Source organism: Syngnathus leptorhynchus, chromosome 19, assembly GCF_054491065.1.
Source record: "Syngnathus leptorhynchus isolate UIUO chromosome 19, UIUO_Slep, whole genome shotgun sequence".
NCBI classification, from domain to species: domain Eukaryota; kingdom Metazoa; phylum Chordata; class Actinopteri; order Syngnathiformes; family Syngnathidae; genus Syngnathus; species Syngnathus leptorhynchus.
The window spans coordinates 5,686,180-5,714,127 of NC_141213.1; the positions used below are offsets into that span (position 1 = coordinate 5,686,180).

At 43.8% G+C, this 27,948-nt stretch overlaps 1 protein-coding gene across 2 annotated transcripts; it reads right to left on the reverse strand.

Moving 5' to 3' along the window:
* Positions 1-157: 157 nt before the first annotated feature.
* Positions 158-27,747, reverse strand: pola1 (polymerase (DNA directed), alpha 1). 2 transcript variants are annotated; one of them, XM_085939445.1, is made up of 37 exons: positions 27,558-27,746; positions 26,984-27,111; positions 26,808-26,904; positions 26,656-26,733; positions 26,453-26,568; positions 26,276-26,338; positions 26,101-26,202; positions 25,897-26,029; positions 25,678-25,816; positions 25,333-25,502; positions 25,158-25,270; positions 24,945-25,058; positions 24,794-24,868; positions 24,579-24,717; positions 24,320-24,474; positions 24,159-24,243; positions 24,024-24,085; positions 23,738-23,827; positions 23,539-23,655; positions 23,293-23,468; positions 23,070-23,199; positions 22,877-22,990; positions 22,703-22,790; positions 22,501-22,625; positions 22,038-22,187; positions 21,840-21,962; positions 16,770-16,802; positions 16,377-16,469; positions 16,070-16,275; positions 15,864-15,996; positions 15,644-15,775; positions 15,332-15,506; positions 15,058-15,239; positions 12,389-12,520; positions 8,763-8,879; positions 4,970-5,066; positions 158-838 (listed from the first exon to the last, which is right to left on the reverse strand). In XM_085939445.1, the coding sequence occupies exons 1-37, from the start codon at positions 27,604-27,606 to the stop codon at positions 702-704; spliced, it is 4,368 nt and encodes a 1,455-aa protein (XP_085795571.1). In that variant the 5' UTR covers positions 27,607-27,746; the 3' UTR covers positions 158-701. The 2 variants fall into 2 exon arrangements, with proteins under 2 accessions (XP_085795571.1, XP_085795572.1); XM_085939446.1 differs by lacking the exons at positions 158-838; positions 4,970-5,066; positions 8,763-8,879; positions 12,389-12,520 and adding an exon at positions 13,081-14,136 and having other exon boundaries at positions 27,558-27,747.
* Positions 27,748-27,948: the final 201 nt, after the last annotated feature.

Sequence of the window (27,948 nt, forward strand, 5' to 3'; positions counted from 1 at the left end):
ACTTTACAGCGTAGGAAATTTAACCGATTGTGCGGAATAACCACATGTACGTGATGCAATAAAGCATCACAAAGCAGTGTTACAACCTCCATAACGAATTTTCATCAATGTCTTTTGTGTCACTAGGTCTAGCAACACAAATGTCAAAATAAACACATTTTTAAGAATCTTTTTATTATTTCATTATCAAAGAGCGTCGCAACAATATCAAAACGACAATACAAATGAGTGGAGTAATTACGACACCAGGCAGAAAATGACAAGCGTTTAAAACCAGTTGTGGGAGGCGTGAAAACAGTTCAACAGAAGCGGCGCAGGAGAACATTTGCTGTTCCATATCGAGACAAAAGAGTGATGGGAAGGCACCGCGTGTAACGTCCCCTCACTAAAGTCTACTCCTGGATCCTTTATCATCCTACCTTGTGACACACAAGTAGAATGAATGGAGGTAATCAGAACAAGTGTTCATTGGTTTCAGGCATCCAGTCGTCGGAGTGGCCGAGGTCGCTATTATTATCTAATTAGGGGCTTTCGGACAATACGGAGTTTCTCTGGAGATAAGTCATTTTTGTACACACATATTTAGATGTCATTACTCGCCTTTTTTCCTCTGGATGATGGAGGTCAATACATGAAAGGCCTGATTGATTTAGCTTTAAAATGTGTACCACCAGAAAGGAATAGAATACCACGTGGCATTTTTACTTAACGGAGGAGAAGGCTTGGAAGAGTTTGGCCAGGTTAATTTCCGAGTAGCCGCTGGCGGTGAGCGTTTTCTCCGGCACTTCCTTCAGCATCCGGTACACATCCTTTTCTTTGTTATACCAGGCGGCGCGAGCTAAAAGAGAGAAGGAAAAAAAAAAAAAAAAAGGATGCCTTTGTTACATTCAATTATCATGACAAACATAAACCTATGGTGAATAATAAACCTAGAGAGTAGGTATCTCCCTATAATGCTATCGCTTTGCGGGTCGGAATGGAGATCACACAATTGGACGGAGCGTTCGATGGCGGCGCGAGCACAGAGGAACGAGAGATCGATATAGTCCGGTGAGAGCGTTAAGTCGATACCTCGCGTGTTATCATCCCCTCAGGTGGGCTACTGTGAGATGACTGATCGCATGGCAGACAGGATGGCCGCCATTGGCTACATTTTTCGCTAGAGTGAGGAGTGTGCATCAAGTGTCATAAAACTGTGATGGCACACTGACCTAAGATGTAAAATTGCGCAGGAGAAGAGAAGGCAATCAAGAACATGTCGGGTCCAAGGCTCATTTGATTACGCCGTTCTCACGTGGAAGTCAAAAATCTCATATTGCTCCATTCTTTTCTGATGACAATTTATAGTACGGTTTATAGTCTTCTCCGCTTTCACACCTAAACTTATTTATTTTTTTAACTTCATGAAATTGCAAACCGTTTTCGGAATTGTGAAACAACACCTAGTTTCAAATGGTGGTAACAAATAGTGTGTGTTAAACACATTAACCCAGAAAGGTACCGTAAATATGAGACCCTTAAGGAGGTAATGGATTTCGAGAAGCTGCACTGTAAACACACGTTTCCAAATTGTCCATATGGCCCATATCTCCTGTCTAGTCCTTCCTTTTTCCTGCTACATTAGTGGGTGCTGTGCTGGATAAATAGAAGCCTACTGAGTGGCCGGGGGAGAACAAAGGTTAGATACACAGAAACGCACGCACACACCTGACGTGGTTGACTTCAACGGCATCGGCAGGTATCACGAGAACATACTAACGGGGACATGGATGGTCGGAAGAGAAGGAAGACACAAACCAGTCTATTTAGCTGGGTAATAGAAGGGGGTGGGGGTGATGATGCATGATCAAGCCAAAGCAATCTTGTCATCATTTCTAAAAAGCTAGAAAATCATCCCCCCCCCCCCCCCCCCCCGACCATTGCTCTCCCTCCCCTCGCTCTTTTCTCACTGATGCCTCAATCACCATTGGTGAATAGATAAAGGATTTAAAAGAGGAATAAAAATAGAATAGAGAACAAGTTGGAAAGTATAGGAGGAGTTTGGGCAAATAACAGATAAGTCTGGAAAGTGGAGATAAAAATCACCATAAATAGTGGCGGTTATCTACTAGTGAGAAGCATTCTTAGGGATCAACAAATCAATTATTAAGCCCGTCTGTATGATAATAATAATTGCTTAAAACCACCAAAACAGGCTTGTCACACTTGCTTATTCAAACACACTGAACTTGCCCTTACAAAAATGTCCACACACACACACACACACACACACACACACACACACACACACACACACACACACACACACACACACACACACACACACACACACACACACACACACACACACACACACACACACACACACACACACACACACACACACACACACACACACACACACACACACACACACACACACGGGTGCGCAAAGTGAGCATATCAGAGGTTATCTTGGCTTTAACTAAGGTGTCGCCACACAGCCGTGCACGCTTTAGCAGCAGTGGGCGCGAGGACGTCAGGGCTCTGCACGCTCTAACTAGGTGTAAATACAATAACAAGCCTGTAATTAAGTGAACATGATGAAGTTAATGGAGATCGGCCATCGTGTCGGCCGCCTCCATGAATATTCTATTAGGCTGGTGGTGGTGGCGGCGGCGGGCAGCTGGAATAGCAGTTAATTTAATCACCACTCGGAGCACGGGGGAAACTTCTTTGTGTGAGTGTAATTGCACAGAATGAATAATTGAGTCGACAATCGCATCCACGGACGTGGAAAGACATGGAATTGGAGAGAACGGAGAGGGGAAGGAGAAGCGAGGGGGGTGAACCAAATGCAGATAGTGCGGCTCAAAGACAATTTGGTTTCATCAATGCGTCCAAATTACATTAAGGGCTGCCCACACTCAAAGATGCAACAGATCCAAAGATGACAAGAAATGATTGGAAATCGTATACGAGATGCCGACAGACGGGCGTAGTGTTTTCATGAGCGGGCGCCGGTGGTGTGTGCATAATCTATTAGGAGATCTCCTGCCGCGGATGAAATTACCGCCATGTTTTACTCAACCGCAGCAATCAGGCGCGTGAAGATAAGACGTCGTTCGTTCCCGGCATCGTGTTCTATCCGCGGCTTTTGGACAACAATGCGGTTTATTGTGATTGCTGAGCAGACGTACAAACAAATCCAGACACATTTGAATGACGCTATAAACTTCAAACTAAAAAAAAAAAAAAATACAAAAATGGCCACGGATTTTAAACTAAGGCCTTTAAATCCAAAATCTGAGCACAAAAAGGACCAAAAACCAGAAGCAAGGTTTTTTTGGCCAACTTCACATTCTTCGACAGTATACAAAATTGCATGTGTCATACCTGTAATCTCAGCAATGTGGCCGGACCCTGGGTGAGTAATGCAGTAATATGTAGTATTATGGCCACAGGACAGAGGATAACATGTTAAACCTATACTTTTTGATCAGCATGAATACACGCATGTTCACAAGGATAAAAAAATTAAATCATATTTCTTGGAAAAAGACTGACAGTTCAGTATCACAAAGACTTACTTCTACAATATTCTTAGGAAATCACAGGTGAGCCTTTTTTGGAACAGGCCCACGTAGTTATGAATGTGGGGGGGGGGGCCTACCCGGTGTCCGTGAGGATCACGTTGGTGACCCCTCCGTTTTGAGGATCTGAATTTCTCAACTATTATTTCTCGTCTCATTTGACATCAAGTTCGCTTTGCAATTGTAAAACGGTCAAAAGCTGGGCTTCTTACAAAAGGTGTTCTATTATGCTGCAGTGGGAGAGCGAACACCGGAAGAATAAGTGGCGGCAAAATAAAGGGAGGCGAGTCAAGAAGTGATTGGCAATGATTGTCTGCATCTCGGCTTCAACCAAAATATAATAAAAAAGCAGAAGTGGGGCGCTATAATCACGTTAGTAGCCCCGCACTGGTCCAATCCCTTTATTTTAGCGCCTTCCATCATCCGAGTGGTCATCTGCTGATTACAAGTTATATTTACCTCTGTTGTCTCACTCCTGCCCAAGCATTCAGGCATACATACATACATATTTAATCAAATAAATAAATCACTCGGTGGAGCGGTCCTTCCTAATCAAGAGACATCAATCAGGGAGAACTACGGGTAAAGAGGCCTCGCGGCTTCCGCCTCCCGAGCGCGCCCGGCGACTGGAGTAGCATCTATTTGAGACCAAAGGGGGGGAAATATACGCTCCATGTCCCATTACAGGAGAAGGGCTATCCTTTCTTCAGCGTGCCCATTACTTCCCCTATCATTTCTCCAAATCTAAAACCTGTTTTCAATCAACACAGCCAAACGAGTGCCTGTCGAAGAGAGCGAGCGAGCGGGAAAGGTGGACAGTGAGGGAAGGGCTGGCTGGGGGAACCAGAGAGGTGGAGGGCTCTTTCCGCCGTTCTCCCAGTGATTGGAGCATTTTGCATTCTGTACGTGTGTGTGATTGAATCCGTCTCCTAAATTAGGGCTGTTGACTCGAGGAGATGAATGTCCTTAACCCCCCCCCTTCCCATGTACAATACCCATACTCGGGTGTGTGTCGTCCGTGTGCGCATGGGGGCACCGATGATGAATATTTTAAGTGCAGCCTGAGTAACAGGCTTACTCGGAGCCATTGATTGTTAATGCTATGTTACATTTACAACATTTGTGAGCAACCGCTGATGGGATGGGAGGGGGGGGCATCAAAATTCAAACTGCACTTTTGCTGCTTTGATTTCAATTCTCAAAGCAGAACCTTAACACAAACAGCAAAAAAAAGAGCGAGATATCAGAGCATTTAAAAAGCAATGGCTGCTACCGCCATAGCTACATTAAATGATGTATATTCTCCAAATGCTTTTACTTTGTCACATTTAATAAGATGGCACAATGGTAGCATCCATCGTGTTTCTTTGCATCTGTGTGTGTGTGTGTGCACTCACATTTCTCTTCTCCCTGGAGTAACTTGGTCACTGCATAATCCCAGTCGAAGATGAACCTGTAGAAGCAGATCTGGTTGTACAGGGCCTTCTCAGAGTACTGCAAAGAGATGGCGACAAAAAACGTGAAAAGTTTGTCGTATTGATGAGAATACGCTGAGGAAGGAGAAACCAGTGGAACACCTTGTGTTTCCGGTGTGAAGCAAACAAATTTGCTTCTTTACTGCAATTAATCGGCATCGGGTGAGCTGTGTAAACCAAGGGTAAAAATAGAAAGAATGAGGTAAACACAATGAGAAGACAGGATCAGGCCCCGAGGACCCTCCCTCATAATAGTTTGTTGTGATACGCCATTGTGAGCCAAGAACGCGAAGCGCCGAGGCTGTCAATTTGATTAGCCATTATACTGCATGTTTAATTGCAGTTATTGGATCGGCATTTCCCCGCTACGCTGGAGAGGGCGCGCTGAGCCCCGACCCCACGCCGACGTCAGGTGCGTGCAGAGTGCTTTATTATTACCGCCGGCAGGACGAATCCCCCGACAATTCCTGCGTGTCACCGTCGGAGCGAGCGTGTACCCATTATACCTGCCAATCGACCGCCGGCGTAATTGTAATTTCAGTTTTTACTGCAGCGGCATCATCAAGTGGCAAGAGCGTCTAGTCTAATGTAGCTGCGTGAGTGAATCTGTGTGTAAGGGGAACGGAGGTGTTTAATGGCCGGCCGTCCAGGGAAGGCACAGCTGTTGACCACTGATGCGCTGCTTCGCCAACAACCGAACCATGTAAGACTGATAATGGAGCGCCGCTACCGGTTGCCAAGGTTGTGCGAGCGGAGTCACGCGCCGGTGAAAAGAAAAAAAAATAATTCACTAAGTTGGAGGTAAAGCAAGAACATAGACGCACACACATTCAAACAATATAATGCTGATTATAGGTGAGCCAATTGCGCCTTTCTGATTGACTGACAGGTGTCAGAAAGGCGTGGCTAAAATATTACAGGGTTGTTATTGAATTTGGAGCACCTCAACCCCACCTTTCTTTAGCGTACACGTACACGCGGCCGCCTCGTCATTCGGCTCGCCGCTTTGTTCCTGCTCTGACACCATTTCAATTTGCTCCACAAATCTGCAGCATTTTCAGCCTGACTGCCTAAGGAGCAAACCAGCTGTGAAATTGCCTCTCTCCCGGGAGCGCAGGACCCCCACCCATTCCTCGCCATACCCTTGCTTGTCTCCGCCCCCCCCCCCCCCACCACCACCACCACAAATGCATGCGCAAACAACAGTTAAAGAAAAAAGGAACGTCATAAGGAAAAATATGATTCATAAATGGATCCCTGAATCATTCCGAATTCCTCTGGAGTTGCTCACAGAACAAAAAAGAAATAACTCAAGGTATACGTATAATATCCGAAAAACTTGTGCATCTTACTTTACGTAAATCAATTAATGAAAATGTAGTCGCCGCGACAGTATGATTGCGGGGACCAAAATCCACGTCGAGAGTGGACACGAAGGCCGTGTCAGCACATTTTATTTTCCGACAAAGATTATATTCAAACCACAACGCCTCACGAGTGCAGCTGGGAGCAGCAAGCGAGGACGCCTGGATGACGGCGAGAGACGAACGTACATTTTCCCCCTCAGCTGTGATTCGGGTGGTCTTTTAAACTTTTTTTTTTTTTTTGAAGATGCAATGAGCGTTTATGAGCTAGTCGCGCTGATCAGCTTCACAAGACACCATAATGAGTCAATATATGTAAATCTTTACTAGGCAAACACGACGGGAAACAAAGGCATTTAACTGGTGCTCTCGCCGGCAAGCCTCCAACCATTCAGCACCGGTAATTTCTCTATATTGAAAGGCATAATTGCCTGCTATTTGAAGATATTCATGCCCAATTTTTGAAATTAATTTCAATTGGGGAGAAATGTAGAAATGTCAGCTCCAGTGAAAGGGATTTGATTTCAATTATCCTCGCTCAAAGGACTGTGATTTCCAAATACACTTAAGCAAAATTATGACAAGAATTTTTGTTCGGCAAAATTCAGTGTTTAAAGAGCGATTAGGCGATAATGGAGCAGCTTTGAGGCGGCGCTGAATGCAGCCGTCTCCCTCTGAAAGGCACTCAATTATCTCTGATTGCTCCCGCTATAATGTATCAAATAGAGATACCTGCTATTGCCGTAATTTGTGTGAAAATTAACACGGTGCAATTTCCACTAGAGGGAAAAAGGGAGCTCTAATGGGCGCCTGAGCGTACATCAATAAAGCGAGGGGGGATTGGTGGAGGAGGAGGCGAGAATAAGTGGGAGAGCTAACGAGGGAGGGGAGGGAAAGAAAGTGAAAAGAAAAGAGCAGGGCCAAGAAAGCGGTGAATAAAAGGGAAAAGAAAGGCAAAGTCAGGAGAGATTTGAGAAGAGAGAGAGAAAAAAAAAAAAAAGAGGCTATTTGAGTTAAGCGCCGCGCGGGTGTGTGGGTGGCAGCCGACGATGGGGGCGATAGAAAGGAACAGCGAGGGAAAAGAGAAAGAAATTTAATTTACTGAAAATATTACAAATTGCACCTGTGCATAACTCCTGCAAATTACCAACCAATCAAGGCAGAGTGCCTATTATTCTCCCATTACATGGAGATCAGATCACACTCTCAATCTGTGTCCAGCCAGTTATGGTGGAGGAGGAAAAGGCAGAGTGAGATGGATGGAGAGATGAACGGAAGAGAAATGGTAAATGTACCATGATGCTAAACAGAAGGAAGAAAAAAAAAAAAAAAAAAGGAGCCAACAACAAGTGTATTTACATTCCAGTGGGGGATGCAGCAACCAAAAAAAATAAATAAAGAAAAAACGACTGTGTTTCTGGCTCATCAATTGTATTAATAACGCTATTACCTACTGTGATATAGTGATTGTCTTCTTAAAGTTACTGTCAACTGTGGATATACTGCAGTTGGCCGTCTTCTTTAGCCTTCTGAGTAATATGGAATGACAAAGTGTGGCGCTAAACATGACGCTCGGGGGACGGTAAAACGCAGAGTCTGCAACACTCATGGTAGAGACGATGGATGAGTGAGCGCGGGGAGAGTTTTTATTCAGCCTACAGTTTAAAGTGCCACAGGTACACCAACAGCCTCCTAAGTGGCTACGGTGACAGCAGAAATTGGGCTTGTGGGTTACAATCTGTCGCCACAGAGTCACAGACAGCAAAGCATTGAGCGCAGTGGATTAAAAAAAATGAGGAAAAAAAACTGACAGGAGAGTTGGGGGCAATGGTTGGGAGAAAAAAAAAAAAGGGACAGACTGGACAGTCACACTCAAGTTAAGAGCGAGAGTGTTGTTACATCCAGTGGTCAAAGTATTCAGACGGTGGCTAGCATGAAGTGCCAAAACCACCAAGTAGCATATAGTAACCCGTAGAAGTGTGCTAGAGTGACAACACCAACATCTTTGAGCCGTATTTTTTTTTTTTTCAATGAATCCAGAATTTTATAGAAACAAAAAACTATTTCTACTGTAAACCGCTTTGCCTATTTAGGAAAGTGAGGCAAACCGGCATACGGCTAATAATTTGAACCACACCGACAACATACTGGCGCCATTTTTGATATGGCTTTTGTAATACGTCTGATTATATAGTGCCGGTGCACGTTGAAGTGAAATATAACCCTGATCAATAGATATTTGTAGCCTTCATGTGGAGACTTTTCAGCTCCACAGCACCACCATCTGGATAAATGTGTGTTTGTGTGTCTGAATATACGTCAAATTCGGTGACGAGATTCTTGTGAGTTACCTCGGGCCTGAGGGTCGCTCTGCTGCAGCTTGGGCAGATGGGTCCATGGCGGGAGAACGCAATGGGCAAGCGCCTGATCCTGTTTTGACAAGCCTGGTCCTCACACACCAACCAGCCCTTAAATAGACACACGTACATCAATTTATAATCAACATTTTTTTTCCAGTGATGGGCACTTTTCACGATTCTCAGGGGCAAGTATTATGTTCAATAAGTGGCAGGACACATAGGTTGAATGAGGAGACCCATCAATGTGACAAAATAAATCAAACCTGGGCAATCGGGCAGTAGATTAATTTCAGTCGGGTGTGTGTTGATATGAGCTGAACTTCTAAAAATACTGCAGCTTGATGCTCTTGACGTTTAGCTTGTCTTGAGATTGTTCCAACACCATTTTCCTTTATCCACTACTTTGTTTTTTTTTGTGTTTGTTTGCTGTCTTGCCTGGTAAGAGTATTTGTTGGATTTGAGTGGTTTTCTTTATTGTGTGAGAAGAATGCTTATAGATCTGCTACACAATTTAATATTTTAAGTGCATGAAAGGGGACAAAAAAAGTCTGGAGTGCCGAAAATAAACGTGACGCTTCCTGCAGAAACGAGTTATAGATCTCCGAAATATAACCAGCTCACTTAAAAAAAAACACACACACAAATGGAGAACAGCTGTTACAACAGGAGGTGGAATTTGAGATTGATTGGTGTATTGTAAAACGAATGTGAAGATACAAGACGAGTTATTATTGGAATTCTTACGAGAATTGTCCTGCTGTCTGCCAAACGTCTGCTGGACACAGTAGACATCCACAGTTTAGGGTTAAAAAAAAAAAAAAAGACAAATGCTACAAGGGCGATCAGAATTCAGTTTAGAATGTGATTTGTTCAAAATCTTCAGCGTGTTCTTTTGAAGACTATTTGGGGTTGAAATGATCCCAAATGATGAGAACAAGCGGCTGAATGGATACAATGGATTTTTTTCCTTGTGCGCTTGTCAGACAGGCAGCCCCATGGCCAGCCACAGCTGGGGAGGTCCTAGCTGGGTTGAGTTAGTAACCCTGGACAGGTGCTGTGGTCTGCCCGTTTCAATAGGTCTGTACTCCTACAAGAAGCCCACCCACCCCCATTAGCTTCTTATGCCCTGTTATTACTAAATGGGGAGGGGGGGGGGGGGATGTTAATGCCCAACTAATGACAGAGCGTAAGAACCACAGTCATCAATGCCCGGACTTCCTTCCCTCAATTGACTAACTCCAAATAAACCCCCTCGGCACCTGCAACCTCAACACTCCTCCCAAAGCTTCCACAAAATAATGATGAAATTTGCTGAAGGAAATGATCTCAAAAGTAAAGTTCAATTGAATCTATGAGAGAAGCAAAGAGGTGTGAGGGGGTGCCATCTAATCAAGGTATTTTGCCAGAGTTGGGAGTGGAGGTAGGTGTACAGTCTGACGTGGGCGGTGGCATAAAGGCCCATAATTGCATAATTACACGAGTGGATGCGTGACATACTGCATGCACACGTCAAAATGACTTCTACATAATTTAACTAAACAAGGAAAGAACAGGACTCGGCAGGGTCCTCGGAAATAGCTGTTCATCAAAAAAACCTTCCTGTCCTCTGAATTGATTTTGATCTCTTTAGATGTGCCAGAGGATCACTCAAACAGAAAAATCATCAACCTCGGAAAATCGGAAAAATTGACAATAGGCGCTATTTGTTGGCATATTGTTTGAGCTCTATTGTTGACGTTAACATGAAGCCAGCGTGATTCCTCTAGCGGTGGATTCCCACCTGCACATGCACACAAAACCACAAACACCCACCCACCCGGCTGGCAAAATTGGCAGCTTTAGTTGCAGAGACCTAAAAATCGATCTACTTTCCAAACACATGCAGCCCCACACAAAGTTAAGCTCACACAAGCACATTGAATAGAGCTCAAATGCTTCCACTTTGTACCCACCCCGCTTAATCAAAGCTTCTCAATTCAACACTTTGACCTTTTGTTCGAAACAGGATTATCACCTTCTCCTGTCTTCATTCACCCTTTCTCCTCTCCTCTCTCCCTTCCCCACTTCTTGTCTTGCCCCTCAGCCGGTTTCCAGGGGCGACCCGCACTTTGAGGGTAATTGCAATAATTTGTTAAATGCCATGGCAACGGTGCTTTGACGGGAGGGGTTAAAGAAGAAGATGAAAGGTGGTTCAATGAATCTCTTATTTTGAAAAGACAGCAGAGCCAGAGAAGGAAAAAAACCGTCATCCTATTCTCAGGGTACAGGTTTATTAATAATGATCGGGCGGGGGGGGGGGGGGGGTCCACTAATGATTAATGTCCCTGTGGTTGAGGATGCCAACACTAAGGTAGACGAGTTCCTAGTGACCCCAGACGCACACAAAAAAACAAGTGTGAAGCTTTGCCTCTCTAGCCAGACAAACAGCTCTATTTGAACTCTCCCTGGGCCTGAAAGGAATCCTTAATTACACAATATTACCCCTCTTCATTGCCCCGCTGTGTGTGCTGTGTCCACTGCAGTTCAGCCGTCGCTGCTCTGTGTATGTGTGTGTGTGTGTGTGTGTGTGTGTGTGTTGCTGTGTGAGGTGTAAGTATTCAGCGGTAGCAGCTGTTTCACACATTGTGACAAAGGAGTCGAGAGGGACCCCAATAATTGATTTCTGTTCAACACTGTGGGAGAGTAACGCATACACGCCCGCACTTTTACGGACAGTGCATTCCAATCTCTCAGGTCCAGAAGTTGCCAGAGATTCCTGAGAGAAGGAAAGAGGAGTGTGTGCATGCATATTATACAACTTGTCTGCAACACCTTTGCCTCATAAATGGAGTTTCTGTATAAACATACTTGACCATCATTAAAGTGTGAGGTCTTTTATAGCTACTTGGCGCTATTTAGTTGTGACATTTGATTTATTAAGTCACCAAGTGAGTATAGCAGCCATTCATGTTTATAGTCAAAGACGTTTTCAATTATAAGCTATCCAGATTTTTTTTTTTTTACAAAAATAATTGGGTTAAAATTTGGGATTCATTGTCACATCATTGTAAAAGTATTATTATTTGTCATTGCTGATTCTCCATAAACCAACGCTACCAGATATACTATTAAAATTACACATTGGTGAGGTAAGGGACACTTTTGATATCCAAAAGTTATACATTGGCATTTGAGTATTTTCATGGATCCTGATCCAAACAAATACACCTGGCGCTCTCTTATTTTTGCAAGCATAATGTGCTCTTTGGTGGAAAATGTCAACACAGTGCCCCCGCTGGGGTTTGCTTCTCTTTTGTCCGATACAGTATTTTTTTTTTTTGATTGCTTCCCTTACCATTACAGCATGGGCTGCCTCAATCTTCACATGTGAGGAATAATTTAATACATCTTTGTTCAAAGAAATGCATACCGTTATTTAATCAAATGACGCCCATTCACGGGAAGAATACAAGAGCAGCATTTTGAAGATAAAAGTGGCTTGCAGCGCTGTGCAAGTCAAGCAAGTTGAAACTTAAATGGATTCCAGGCCTTAAAGACAGTAGGTGTGTGAAAAATTGCAGTGATTTATCATTGGCAAGGGTACACGGGTGTATTGGACCGCATACAGAAATACTCACAGAGTAGTATTTCTTGATGTGGCGTCGAATGTCAAGAAGCAGTTTGTTGCTGATGTTGAACGCGTAGTCAATCGGGCGGCCGCCACAAGGCACGTGACAGCATCGCAAAAAGCTGGGTTCCAACTTTGAGCCCTGAAAGACAATAGACATCCCTTCAATTAAAAATTAAAAAAAGTCTTAAAAAAGTAGCGGCCATTTTGCCACTACTAAAAATGACATCACACTTGTCAGGTCTCTGGTGACAACCAATCACGCCTCAGCTCCAACACAAAAACATGATTGGTTGTGTCATTTTTAATTGACAACAGCAAGTGGCAAAATGGCCGCCCCCGTGAATTTTTGCTGCTTAGTTTGAATGCCGTGTTTAGACTAGTGGAGGCACAAACAACATATTCTAAAGAATGTTTTTCGGTTGACTTCCCTTTTAAGAATAAAGGCATAGTACAGCAGCGTGACTTATTTCCATTTTAAATAGTAGGTGGACTCCTGAGGCTTGCGCGAGTCAACTCAACACACTGCCTAACAATTAGACAAAATATAACTGATTTAAACACCCATTTAAATTTCAAACTCAATTTAACTGACAGCAGCAAAGAAAAGCTTTCAAAGACAGTCACATGCAGATTGACACCCCCCCCCCCCCCCCCCTCAGCCTACATCAGGACTTTTTTTTTTTTTTTTTTTTTTAAAGCAAAGACTTTTTATACTTTGGTGTCAACTGCCTGACTCCCCTAAATGCGGTTCAATGAATTAAGTCTCTCCATCTTTCTTTCATTCCTTCTCCTCTCTACATGACCTCTTCCCCCGCTACTTTTTTAACTCGCTTGCTTGCTTCATTCCGATAACAGACATCCACCCCCAAACAAAATTATGCACCTCCTTACTTTACTTGCCAGCTCTTTAATGACGGCGCAATTAAATAAAACGATGAAACACTCGTCTTGATGTCAGGCTTGCAGAGGAGTTGCAATTAATCTTGTGTGCGGGGCTTACGTGACCCAAAGAACATATCTTTGACATCTGAGCCTCCTCCTGCCTTTAAAAGCACACGTTAGCGCCCGTCAACCTTTTAAAACGGTTAACTATGTCAGATGACTGTTATTCATCTGCGGCATGATAATGTGCATGTTGATTTAACTGGCCGCGCCGCTAAAAGTGAACTCGGGGGAAATCCCTGCCGTCCCATCCACCTTCATCAAACAACTCCTCCCCTGTCTGTCCTCCATCATCTGTCACCGCCTCCTCCTAGGATCCCTGGCGATGTGTCAAGGCCCATCTGTCCTCCCCTCTGGCTGAGCTGTTAGTCCGTGTTCACCACCCTAATTAACTTACCATCTTATCAGTGACTCACATGAACAAAACACAAGTAATATGACATATCGTGGATCATTAAGTCCTATAATTATAACTTCAATGTTTATTTTTGAATGTGAAAGAAGACTTTGCTATTTATTTCTGTTGCGTATTTTCCAAGCATGGCGAAAAGACTTAATTTGTTGAAGCCGGCAGAGGATACGGGGGATGTCGGGTTTATTAGAGCCTGGAAGACAAGAAAAGGCTGCGTGCCCTACTCCTCATTACAAGCTGATAGTGCGCACATAACCTTGGCCTGACAAATGGTGGATCTGTGCATATGTGTGTGTGTGTGTGTGTCTACAGAGCGTCAGGGGTTGAGGAGAAGCTTTTCAAGTTGCGGTGTCCAAACTATGCCAATGAAAACAGAGTCCGCATTGGAGCCAGGCAGCTGTCTAAAAATACAGGCAGAGACACAATATAGAGGGTGACTGACTGCACCATGAATCACCGCTGATCTGCTTGGGAGTCAATTTCGCCAGTCCAAATCCTCACTAATGATTACAAAAAACAATCATGTCTTTAGCATTTCAATCGAACACGCTTAGTGCGCCCAAGCTGTACACACACGGCACAAGTTGTGTTTGCACAGCAGGCCGTATGGCCGTTACATAGGTGTCCGCGTTAGCCACGACCAAAGAGCGATGAAACGCTCAGACAGTCTGCAATGGATACTGGCTATTTTCAGAAATGATTTCAAGAGTTTGTTTTTTATTAGCCACAAATCTCGACAGGGTCTTGACCATCTGCTTGACATTTATTGATGGAATGCATCCTCGGCATCCTTTAGGTGTTGCTCAATCCAAGGGTCTGGTCCAAGTATCACAACGAGGCTGCTTTTAGCCACTTAGAACTCTCATCACAGCACATGAGAGTGTGTCACTCTTTAAAAGAATATGTTACCCATCTCTTTGGCTTGGCTTTCATCCAGATGAGGTTTATTATGGTCTTGACTCAAGTATCACCGTTGAGGTATATTAGTTTCTAATTCACCGTGTTTTTGAAATGATATTGACAGAAGGGAATTCTTTAAATAGCTCATTCATGTAGCTAAATTAGCTTACCAAAATACTCGACAACTCTCAGTGTGACGGCGTGTCGCGGACATTAATAAAGAATGTTCAATTAATAGGTCGCTGAAAATGTGCTTTGAAACAAAACATAACTTATTTTTCGATTCGACTATTGACAGCATATTGAGGGTACTTTGCTATTAAAATGAAACTTGGCACTCACGTGACAACCCGTTCAAATATTTTGGGCCTCAACCAATTGAACGCGGTACGTAGCATAAAAAGTGAAGAAAAACAACTCACGGCTCCTTCAAAGACGCTCTCGTAAATGTTCTCCTTCTCGCACTGGGGGCAGGTGAAAGTAAACCTCTCGCAGTCTTTGTAACGCTCCTCTTCGGTCAGTTGGATGGGCCCTCCAAGAGTGGCATCCTCCTCCTGCTCTCTTTGGTGTTGCTGATGAGACCGGAACTGACTCGGGTCCAGACCTGAAGTCACAAGAGCAGGCGAATAAGTATTCGTTAACTAACACAGAAACCTTTTGAGGCTAAGCAGCAGAATCATCGCAACGTGATTTTACCCAGCCACGTGGCTATGAGCACGCCGTCGATGCCCTCGATGGGTTCGCAGATGCGGGACACCACCGGGTGGATTTGATTGGCCAGATAGTACTGTGTGTCCAGACTGAGACCATCTTGCTTCTGGAGTTGTTCTAAAGCGTACGCTCTTTGACTGGGTGCCAATGTGGAGCCATCCTGCAGATAAAAAAAAAAAAAAAAAAAAAAAAAAGTCAAAAATGACCATTATGTTTGATTAAAAAAAAAAAATAAAAAAACTGTGGGAGCCTTAAATAAAATAAAAAAGACTTAATGTCTCTTGAGGATGACCACACCTTGCAGATGATATAAGAGACCGTGTCACCAGCTTTGACCCTGCGTCCACCCTGGGAGTTGATCCACAGAGCCACATGGACATGGGGGAGACTCTTCTTATCGGGGTAGTCCTGAGGATCTTTGGTCAGTGCCTGGGGGAGAACATTAGAAAGTAGAGGTGAAAATATAAGGAACGTTATAAAAAATGGAATTTTATTCAGTATACCAAATGTTGATTACCTTGTTGATCTCGTATTGTTGTAAAGGTATGTCTCCATTGGCTACCTTCTCTCCCACCTCCACCAGATGTTTCTGGATGTTCTCCACAATGATGTCACGGCTCTGGTCTGAAAGGATCTGACCAATCACGTAACTGCGACGGGAGAGGCGAAATTCTTGTAACGGCAAGTCAAATGGTGCTTTTGCTTGATTTGACTTGAACGTACTTGCCACATTCCTTGGCCAGGTCACACCAATCTCGCCGAACTATGTCCAGGCCTTTGAGCTCCTGCTTGACGCTGTAGCGTCCGTCGCCATGCTGCTCCACCACCAGAGCTGCATATTTCTTCTTCTTCAGGAGCAGAAGTGACTTAAACACTCCATCAATGTCAATCTCCAGCAGTTTGTACAGCTTGTTCACTTCTGCTTTCACCTGAGGGAAAAATAACACAAAAACATTTCACAATATATTGGAAAAAGAATCTTGCTTATTGATTGGGTTATTTTTTTCTTCGTTTTTGGTTCAACAGCCACCTTGTTGCCCAGCTTCATGACTTCCTCCATACACCGGCTGTTGGTGTTAATCATAATGGAGTCCGTATCTCCATAGATGACCTCCAGGTTCATCTAAAAAGAACAATAATTAAAAATGAAAACACACACTGGCCATGACCGAAATGCAATCTTAAAACAAAATTTTAATTAAAAAAAATGTGGATATTTTCTGCATTACACTTCAGAGGTGTTTCTAATTTTTGCTCTATGACTTTCCGAGATGATTCACAGTATGAACCCAATTACTGTTGAATTATTCAAATGCTAGAGTGCCATTAAAATGGATGGATGGATGGATGGATGGATGGATGGATGGATGGATGGATGGATGGATGGATGGATGGATGGATGGATGGATGGGAGTACACTAACCTTTTGGACCAATTCTTTGGTGTGCATCAGAATCTGAATGAGAGCAGATGCAGAGAAAAATGATTGATTAGAACAAAATGAGTCACGCCAGACATTTAAAACAACAGGCACATACAATAGAATGACGACAGCTAATTTCCTACGTTAGTTACTGTGAGTGTATGGACACAAAAGCAGAGCAGGTGATTTTCTTTTAAACGGCGGATAATTGGCTAAGGGGGCAATTATGAGCGCGTGCTGTGACCGGCATCTTTTCAACCCACACACATCTACGCTGGGAAAAACACACAATCACACACACTTCTTCTTAATGACTTGTAATGGCCTTAATCACCCGAGGAGTGACTGAAGGACAAAGACTGTTAACAGAGGCTGTCCACTGTGTGCATGTGTGAGCTCCAAAGGAGCAAAGTGATCCTAACAGAGTCTTCAACCCGAGAGGAGGAGGGGTCAGAAGGCCGGACAGAAGTCGGCGTGATCCGAATCTTCACCTCAATCGACACACCACGACAGTGAGCGCTGTGTGGGGACGGACAAGGACGGGGGGGCTAATTCAGAGTAAGAAAGGGGCCGGGTTGGGGTACATCCACTCCCTGAAACCAGAGTGGGACTTAAGCATGTTTTATGGGGTGACACATGCCACTGGACAGAGGCGGGCGTTTGAGTCACTCACAGAACAGCCTCCCCCCATTAGAGGCCGTACAACAAGGTCAAAGTCTCGACACGCGCGCACAGATACATACGCACGCATCTGTGCTAGTTCGAGGTTTTTCGCAGACTAAACAACTCTATGACATGCTGATAAGGTGGAAAAAAGGGAGAGACCCATTCATAGAATTTTACCGGTGGGGCAATGACGAAAGACGGTAAAACATCCTAGGAAATCATTTGACTTCGGCAAATGAAGTTCTAATTTGAAAATGGTGTGGTCTCTCCAATATTTTGCTATGCTCATTGAAGACTGACGGTCTCTGAACGAGACGCCAACAATGTGAGGCAAAGCAAAGTGAGAATCCGTTGATGTAAATAATGCGTGGGCCTCATTTAGACACCTTTTCCATATGCTGTCACGAGCCGGGCCGTTCAAAGGAACGGGCTGCGTGTAAGACGAGTCGTTTGACCATGACTCTGGAATTTGGGCAAGGGATGGTGTGAGCACTCATCTTGACACAAAACACCAAGATACACACTATGAATCATCAACGTCTCATTCGTATCTTTCGCAAGAGCATTAGCCATTTGAAGTATCGGCCTTAATCGACTTGCTCGGGCTGAGTTGCGCAATACGGCATATTCATTTGCATACAATGTAGGCTCTGCCCATGAGAGCTAACGTGTCTAAACAAATTTATTGCCTCTTAATGTGAGCATTTATGCACACCAAAGTACCCGAGGCTTCACTCTCAAAACACACACCTGTCTAAGAAGATGCCATAGCTGTGTTGTCATGCCTGCTGCTGGGCGGGTCACTTTGTCACATGGCCGTCCGTGTCTGATTTAATGCCGCCGGCTGAGATCACAAATGCTGGTGTTCATTGTAAATAACTCCACAATGACAACAATGCGCCTGCAGTCCACTCAATTAGAAAATACGGCGTTAACAGACGGAAAGGACACATTCCAGCGTTGCCGCGGACACAGGCACAGTCAATTGTGTGACGGCGAGCAAATACGCCGTGTTTCATGTCGAAACTGCAAATTTAGTTAAGTGGCCTCGGATGAAAATGATTCATTTGTCATCTAAAAGCAGCTCAAGAACTCAAATTAGACCATTGACTTGTGTTTGCTAGCAATTAGCAAAACAACTTATTTCATGTTTACGCTCTTGCCGCCAAGAAGATGAAACGCTTGATAACTGACAATTAATATTGCCAACATTTGAGCAACAAATTATTTGTTTAGCCGATTAAAACAATTTCCGTATCATTCGTTCATTTCCAGCTCAAAGAGACCTTCAATTGAGGCAGCGGACATGAAATGAACACACTGTAAAGTACAATCCCAGCCATTAGTCTCGTCTCACGTCGCCTCATTACCAAATGTTACCGAAGTGACAGTTCGGATGTGGAAATCTCGTCCCGCTCGACCGTCTGCCACCGCGGCGAGCTAATGGAGCCAAAATAGCAGCGGCGCTCCCATGTGACTATTTGTTAAGTCCGGAGTAAAGCCACCTCTTTAGGGAGCGTGGAACTGGGGGGGGGAGAGACAAGTCGGCCATGGAAACATTGCAGCCCTCGTTACCACACCAACACGCAAACATTCACAGACACACACACTTGTAACCACCCTCTCTAATACGAAGAAATGTGAAAATGACCTCTTTGATTTGGGGACAGTAGCAGTTATAGGATCGAGGCCGACGCTATTTAGACGCACGCGCTCACAAACACACACTGATGACACACGATCAGACGCTTGCGGGATTGCTGTGGCTAATTCGGGGAAATGATTTGTGATTCGCCAGACAAGAGGAATGATCCCAAACTTGAAGGAAGGACAGCGGGGGCAGTAATATTTACCTTGACCTGATTACAAGCACACACATTCACACAGGGGTGGGTTTAACCTTGACGGCACTGTGACCTCTTGGCACCCTCGGCTGCGCCGTGCATTATTGGATGGCCAATAATGTCAACTACGAGCTCCTGTCACTCTGTTTTTAAACACAAGGACAGAGACTCAATTACACGGCTTTTAAGGAGTCATCCTGCAGCCAACACACACAAATTCACACAAACACCTGCTAAGGGTTGTCAGATTGGCTGGCAAAATGTCAAAGGTCAAACCAATATGCATTCCAAACCAATCAGCGGCTGCCAGCGGGCTGGCGTTGTTTACTTGATTAGGACGCCGCACTTTTTATAATCAATAGCCGAAAGCTACTCCCCAAAAAAATGAACGGCAAAGTAAAATCCAGTGAAGCGCTTTGTTTTGTGGCGCCCATAACAAACACTCAATTTACAGCAAGTCACAACATTAACACTACAAATTACATTAACACCAGTAAACTGATACCATCCTGGAGTCTTCCATTTGATTTTTCTAAATATATGTCATACATCTAATCTTGACGACATATTTCAAGCATGAGATCAGTACTCATTGGACAATAAATGTCTTTCCTGATGTGACAAATGCATTTAGCAGCCAATTATAACCGCTTGTTGTCCGCGTTTCATATAACTCTTCCTCTGTGGCCGACACTTCTTTGGCAAGCATACAAAAGGACCCAAAATAGTTGAGCGGGACATCAATCTGCGACAGAACCACAGTCATGTAATCCTAAACCTTCACCTTCCTCTTAATACCATTGCCCCCCCCCTCCTCTCACCCCTTAATACCCGCACATACCAGGACAGAGTTGGCCCACAACAAATGGTCCGCCGACAAAGGGCAGAGTTCGGGTGGTAGCACTTACACACTCAAAAAATACACTATAGCCGCATACACACGCACGGATGCAAACATACCGAAACATTTTGATACATGTCATATGATAAGGGGGGGGGGGGGGCACAATTGATAAGGGCGGCCAAAAAGCATGTCATTCCTATTCAAGCAACTAGTCTCTGAAACCTGCAACCTTCGTCCCGTCACATCGAACCTCATTTAAAAAGGAGCGCGTGAAAGACAAGAGCTAATCAATGAATACACAGAACGCGTTCCCCGCCAAAACGTACCGCAGGGGAGAAGAGAGTGGCTTAAATTTACACTTTGATGGAGGTGCGTACGCGTTACAATTACAAAAATAAAAAGCCTCCTAAATCACGGTAGCAAACTAGAGTGCAAATGTGACGATTAAAACGGGGGCGGGGGTGCAAACGGCAATAGCCACAAATACATCAGGATGCCGCTTATAAATGCCAGCTGGCCTTTCTGTCTCGCTGCAGTCGGAAACTACTGAGAAGTGCTTGGCTGACAGCTATATGATGTCAGGGCTCCAAGAAAACTCAATTAAAATCATTTCAATTTGGTCAAACACAGTTCCAGTCTGCATTCTATTCATTTTCTTATATGTTGGGGGTTTTTTTGTTTAGAAAATGAAGGCAACGCTGCTTTGGAGGTCCTGCGAATTTTTTTGTATCACCATTCACCTTTGCAATGCGGTAAAAAAAACAAAACAAAAAAAAAAACAAAAAAAAAACTATTGTTTAGGGCTCCTGTTACTGTCTTCATTTTGCTCTTCCTTATATTACTGCACAAGCGTACATATCCCGCCGTTGCCATCTGGCAACATGTCATAAAGAACATTTAGTCTGCCTAGCATTCAAGGCAAATAAAGCAAATCCTTCCCACAATTACAATACACTAATAAAGAAGTGTTTCCGCTAAAATACATCTTTCACGTTGAAAACGGAAAATATGAATTTGAAAGGAACCAGCGGCAACGCTTCCTGACTAAATGAAGCGAGAAAATTTAAAATGCAATAAAAGTTATTGTCGGCCGGCTATAAACTCGACAAGGAAAAAAAATAAAATAAAAATCCCACCTGTGCGAGCCAATCTGACGCACAAATTTTATGATGTCACTCTGTGACTGGAGCCGCAAATAAACTGACAAAACAATACCGAATAGATTATGCACATAACGAGAACTTAATGAGGCAGCGCCTGACCCCTCCGCCAACGATGTTCACTATTAGAGCGCGATGAATGAACGCAACTGATGTGGCAAGTGTGCGCGTGTACGTGCGCAGGGTTCAATTACGATACCGCATTTAGCTGTCTAAGTCGCGCAGGACACATCTCTTCACACCTATTTACCGAGCGTGTGCGTACCCATGTTGCACCATTAGTGAGTGTCGAAAGAAGTCGTTAGATCAGATTCAACGTGAATATTTTTGTTTATCGTGCCGCGGGTGTTAGACAATACTTACATTAAATTAGAGAAGACAAATATTTATCTTAGGAATCACATTCGAAACCAAGTTCAAGAGGTGTAAATGGAAAATTTAGGAAGGAAATGGAATATGAAGTAGCAGCGCCCTCTTGTGGATGATATTCATAACGTATACTGCCTATTGGGCACATTCTGGGTGTGCTCCCCATCCGTGTGTGTGCTGCACCTACCTCCCTGCCCTTGTGCGTGACCAGGGCAGCCAGCGGTTTGGCATAGAAGCGACTGTAGCTAAATCCCAAGCAGCCGTACATGCTGTTAGCCGTCAGCTTCAACGCCTTCTGGCGGATGTCATACTGAGACGGACGGACATACAAACAGGGTTTCAATTTTGAGAAGCATTCGGGTCATCTGTTTGACTTTACGCGTACCTGCAGGTAAAGGTCCGAGTTGATGTCCTGCGCTTTCATGAGCTGTTTGACGTGTTTGCGTCGTTCCACCAGCTTCCTGATCTCCTTGGGCAGGATTCCCATTTCCAGGTTACAATCTGGAATCTCCGGGATCTCTTCTGCCTCATCTTCCTGTTGCCATAGAAACAACACGTGGTTTTTAAGTCAAGTCAAGTCAAGTTTATTTGTATAGCCCTGAATCACAAGCTGTCTCAAAGGGCTTCACATAGACAATCAATAGACAATTATTCTCAAAGCATCCCCTGATCTTGGGCTCCCAAAAGGGCAAGGAAAAACTCAAAAACCCCTACCAGGGGAAAAATGAGAAACCTTGAGAAGGGACCACAGATGGAAGGATCCCCCTTTCAGGATCACACACCTAAGTGCTTCCATAACGGAAGAGTGAATATAAATCTAAAAGCCACAGCGACACGTCGGCACACACCTGAGTCTTTTTTTTCTTGCTGTAGGCCTCCCGCTGCACGGTGGTGAAGCAGATGTTAAACTCTTGTATGATGGACGGGTACAGGCTGTTGAAGTCGAGCAGAAGCACAAACTTGTCGTAGAAACCTGGAGACCGAAGAGAGGATTTTCTAATTCAATATATAAAGAAAAAAAGAGGACAGGTTCATCAAATACACACGTACCAACTTTAGGATCCAGCACCAGACCGCCAGCATAGGCGGCCTTCTTCTTATGCTTCCCTTTCCCAGCATCGTCTTCTTCTCCTTCATACTGGAACATATTGAAAATAGTAATGGTCTTTTATGCTTGCAAGGAAAAAAAAAAAAGATGCTTGTGTGTTTGTGGCGATACCCTACCGTCTGTATTTTCCTAAAATACGGTTTATCAGGAACTATGTAGTTCTTGTCATGGAAGGCGTGAAGCAAGAGATACTCGTTTCTTTCGGCCCGACCGCCCATCAGAGTACGAGACTGTGGGGATGAGGTCGTTAGAAGATTGAACATTAAAAGACAACTTTCAACGCGAGGGTGTCGCAGAATCACGCCTTACCATGATGTTGCCGGCAATGTTGGTGATCTGCAGGGCCAGCGGTAGCACGTTGAGTTCGCACATTAGTTGGAGGATCAGCTTGGCGTCGGTCCATGTCAGCTCCAACAGGTAGAGCAGATGAGGGGAATCACTGCCGTGCACATTTAGAATGTGTCATTTGTAAATAAGTCTTGAAAAAAAAATACATGAATGTTGGACATGCTATTTATGATACGTGCGACACCTGTAAAGATTCCTGATGTTCTCCTGTGGGATGGTGGCTCGCTCCATCTTGAGCACCTGCGCAGTCAACTCAGTCAGATGGTAACTCTTGCAGCGAATCAGTTCTTTGGCCGAGATCTCTGTGTCACACACAAGGCGCCCGCAGGTGGCATTCTTCTCTGCAAAGGCGCTGCGGCCCTGCAAGCAAACCACCATGTTAGTTCCAACACAAAATGAGATAAATGTCCGTTGGGCTTTTCATCCTCACTCCGAGTTTGGGCATGTTGGCTCTCCTGAGGCGTCCTATTTTGGACCAGTGAGGAACTTTGCAGTAGTTGATTCGCTGAAGTAGCACTTCAATGTCAAAGCCAAAAATGTCATGACCCTTAAAAGACAAAGTCAGATAATTTAATCAAGTACCATAGATGAGGACAAAAAAAAAAAAAAAATCTCAATTGAGTGCTTACCACAAGAACATCAGGATCAATTTTATGCATTTTAGCCAGGAAGAATCCAAGCAGCGTTCTTTCTTTAGTGGCTATTTCCACTTTAGCATTCTAAAAGAAAAAATATTAATATTTAATAATGATCCAATGAAATAATTATCTTTGATGATTGATTATTCATTTAGATACCTTTATTTAATTTAAAATTATCCATATGTTTAGAATTTCTCACCACAATATTTTGGTCTAATCTAAACTACTCACATTTTCCTCTGGAATGTCAAATAAACATCCTGTGCCAGCTCACCTTCTTCTTGAGTGCATCGTTGAAGTCATATGGGAAGATGCAATCAGTAGGTTTCGTCACCACTGAAAGACAAAATATATGTAGTAATCTCCGCTTCAACATATTGGCAGAAGAATTCTAGAAGCAGGAGCTCACCGCAAAAATGAGTCTGATAAGGCGGTCGAGGTGGAGCTTTGTCCATATGGAAGCTATGGTGGACAAGTGCTGCCAGGGACACTATCTGCACACCGGGGGGGGGACGACACTTCATACACTCATCCATTACAAATAAGCAGTATCACTCAATCAGTTCTGACCTCATTGTGATGAGTTTTGGGGTTCTGGATAGTCTTCAGGCTGATAGACATGACTGTGATGGGTGGTGGTGCCAAGTCTTTGACCACAGTGACCAAATCCATCCTCGGGACAAGAGCCTCAACTTTGCACCAGCTGACTGCCGGATGGATCAGCTCTATCACACACGAACGGAAATATTTGTAGTTTTATATGTTGATTTGAATTGGATGGTGGCGGACCACTTTATTTCCTGAAAAAAAAAAATATATATATTCTTACGCGGTGTCTTGATGTCCAGCCAACACGGCCCTTTTATCTTCCTACTGAGGAGGAAATGTTCCAAGCTGGAAGTGTTGGTTCCAAAAATGTGGGAAAATGTTGCCCCCTTAAGGTCTGGCGGCAGAGCAGGGAAGTCAGCCTTAAAAGACAAGCAAAGTTTTCATTTTTGATTTTCAAAAAGCAACAAGAATCCAAGCACATGTGCATTTACTCACTGAATAGCGGATTTCCAGGTATTCGCTTTGCGTGGATACGTCAGGAATTTCAAAAGCATAGTTTTTCTCCACTTTCTGAAGCCAAGAGAGACATTTGAAATAAAATAAAAAAATACACATGCTGTACTGCAAGGTGATGGGCAAGGAGTACCTTGGACTTGAACTTCATGATCTTGAACTTTTCCGAAAGCTCACTGAACTCCTGGTAGATATCCATCATTTCAACAGGCGTATCGGACACCTCCCCCGTCTTGGGGTTTACTTTCTATGGCGTGAAAACACAAGCAATTAATACTTTCATTTTGTTGACTTTCCCCATTGACACATAATGTATTGATTATGATGGTTGTAATTTGCAACATACATATTCGCGTGGCAGGATATACATAGTACGTTCTATGTTCTTGATACAGACGCAACAGCTTGTATGAGCCTGGGCCGATTCGATCCACACCTTTCCAAAAAGGTACACCACGCCTACGTGACAAAAACAGGGTGAGCTTGCATTTCAAGAATAGACAACTAATACGGTGCCAAACCTGGTTGAGTGTAAGGGTCTTCGAAAGCATCCAGCCAATAGAATCTGAAAACCTGCTCGCCGTCTGGACCCTCCACCAACGGCAACTTGCTGGAGTCCACCTGCACCTCTGCAGGAGCCTCATTGACTGGACCTTCTTCATCATCAAGCCCCCATGAGCCTCCTGTCTTGCTGCATCCAGAATTAGAATGGTGGTTAATCATAACATATAGGAATCCGATGCAAAAATGCCTTTTGTGCAAAAATTAAGGGAGCAACTCATTTTCTTTCTGTACCTCAGTAGTATGTTAATTTAAGAGGCCTCTTTTGAAAATATGATACAAATTGTCGTTTGACCAAAACTTACAGGAGAGTGGGGTTCTGTGGCTCCTCTTTGACAGGAGCCAAGAGGGCTGTTTTACATTCTTCTCTGACTTCAGGCTCTGGAGGCTCCACCTCCATCGGCTCATCAAAGTCCATAGAGTCGAACACCAGCTCATCAGCCACTACGGGAAGATATGATCACTCAAGTTAGTCCAAGAGGCAGAACAAAAGTAAATCTGTTTAAAGGGACAACTTTTATCACCTTCCTCTTCCTTCTCAACTGGTTTTGTGTCTTTCTCCACGACTGGAGGCCTTTTTGAAGGAAGAGACAAAGTGGGTGATGGCCTTTGGATGTCAGAAGGTGATGGACGGATGGCTTTGGCCATGGCTGGCTCCTGATATCACAGACGTGACAAACATCATCTTCACGAATCACAGCTAAAATTCAAACAACTAAAATATTTACTCTGGACATTTGTGGCTTGACAGAGAATGGATTCATGGGTGATCCAAGGGATTTCTTTTTCTTCAGTGTCACCACAGGTGACGGAGCCAAGATGGTGCTTTTCTGGGTGGGCAAAAGGAAGCCATATTTGCAGAGGAAATTAAGAGTCAAAAGCACTTGCTGATAAATGACCAACCTCTGAGTGCAGGTCTTGTAAAATGTCTCCCAAAAGATCATCCTTGGACAAGTCCACATCTTTCTGCAATAGGTCACAATTTGGATTAATGGAGAAGCAAAATATGTGTGTGCGCCTTGCTGTGTTTTCGAAGCAGCAGAATGAAACTTTATACACAGAATGAAAACTATAATGCACCTCTGCTGGCTTCTTGACATTACTGTTCATGAAAAGGCTTTTAATGCTGTTGGGCTTTGCCACTGTTGTTTTTTTCAGATGTTTCTTTGCTTTGGCTCCTTTGGCGCTCGAATTTCCTGCCAAAGCAAATAAAGAAAAAAAAATCAAGGAATTGATAAACTGCACAAAAAATGAGTGAATGTATGATGTAATAATGCTTATACCACGTTTCTGTTCCACCACATCATCCTCCAAATCGTCGTCAAAGATCTCTCTGCCGTCCTCCACGTAACCTACTCCGTCTGAGAGATTAAAGAAAGAAATTAGAAGAATATTAATGACATGAATCATGACAATATTTTGAATAGATACTAACCATCACCAACAATCCAGTCATCCTCTTGTCTGTCCCGGACTATCTTGGAGTACTGTGCCTCATCCACCTCATCATACACACTGCTAAACTCCTCCACCTGCAAAGTATATCAATGAATACTCAAACTATGATGAATGCAAACATATTACAACTCTTGCACATTATGCATGACAAACCTCATATTTGATCTTCTCCCCTTGCTTGGCCTTTTTCAGTTGCTCCAGAGCTGACTTCCTCCCTACTTTTTCCCTCTTCTCCCGTCTGGAGCGAGACTTGGCTAGACCACAGGTATCACCCACATCATCTGGCAAAGAGACACAAATAAATTGATCACTTCAACAGTAATCGCATCAGAATTGACAGCAGTAGAAATATTCTAAATGTCGTTTTAACCCAACAAATCTTGAAATTTTCCAAGTGCGTTCAACATACACATAAATGAGCTTTTTTTTTTTTTTTTTTTTTTTTTTAAATGACATTCTTCTGAACAGGTGCTTCACTGAGGCTAATCCACGTCAATTTATTTTATATATTTAACATGTCACAGGTGACAATCTCGATAATACATGTTATTCTTCCCTAGTTCATTGCCAAACACATTCTGTAAAACCTAATCATCGAATCAATGTTATTATTATCTTTATACTCAAGACACAGTAGCATGCGTGATAGGTAAGCTAGCGACCGAGATAACTCACTTCAGCCGCGCTAACACTAGAGTTAAAACAATATACACTCAAATAAACCCACCTCCGTCCGGTGCGTCCATGTCTTTGTCAGGGTTGGACACCGGAGCCATGAATTTAGTCGTATTTGGGCACTCGCTGACAGCTCCTGAACGAACGACTAAGAGCCAGCCGACACAATAACAAGAGTTAAGAAAGCCCGCGTCGAGTCTTTTTCCCGGGTGCCGGAAATGACATCACAACCAATGGCGAGGACTTGCTGTTACATTAACTTTCCACATGGTGGGAGTGTTGTATCAACTATATTTTTACCATGACGTCACAGGCAGAAGCCATAATAAAAGTCATAATAAAAGCATCCATCCATCGTCCAAACCGCTAATCCTCACGCGGATCGCGGGCGTGCTGCAATACAAAATAAAAATAACTTCTGTCGTTAGGCCAAGGCAGAACAA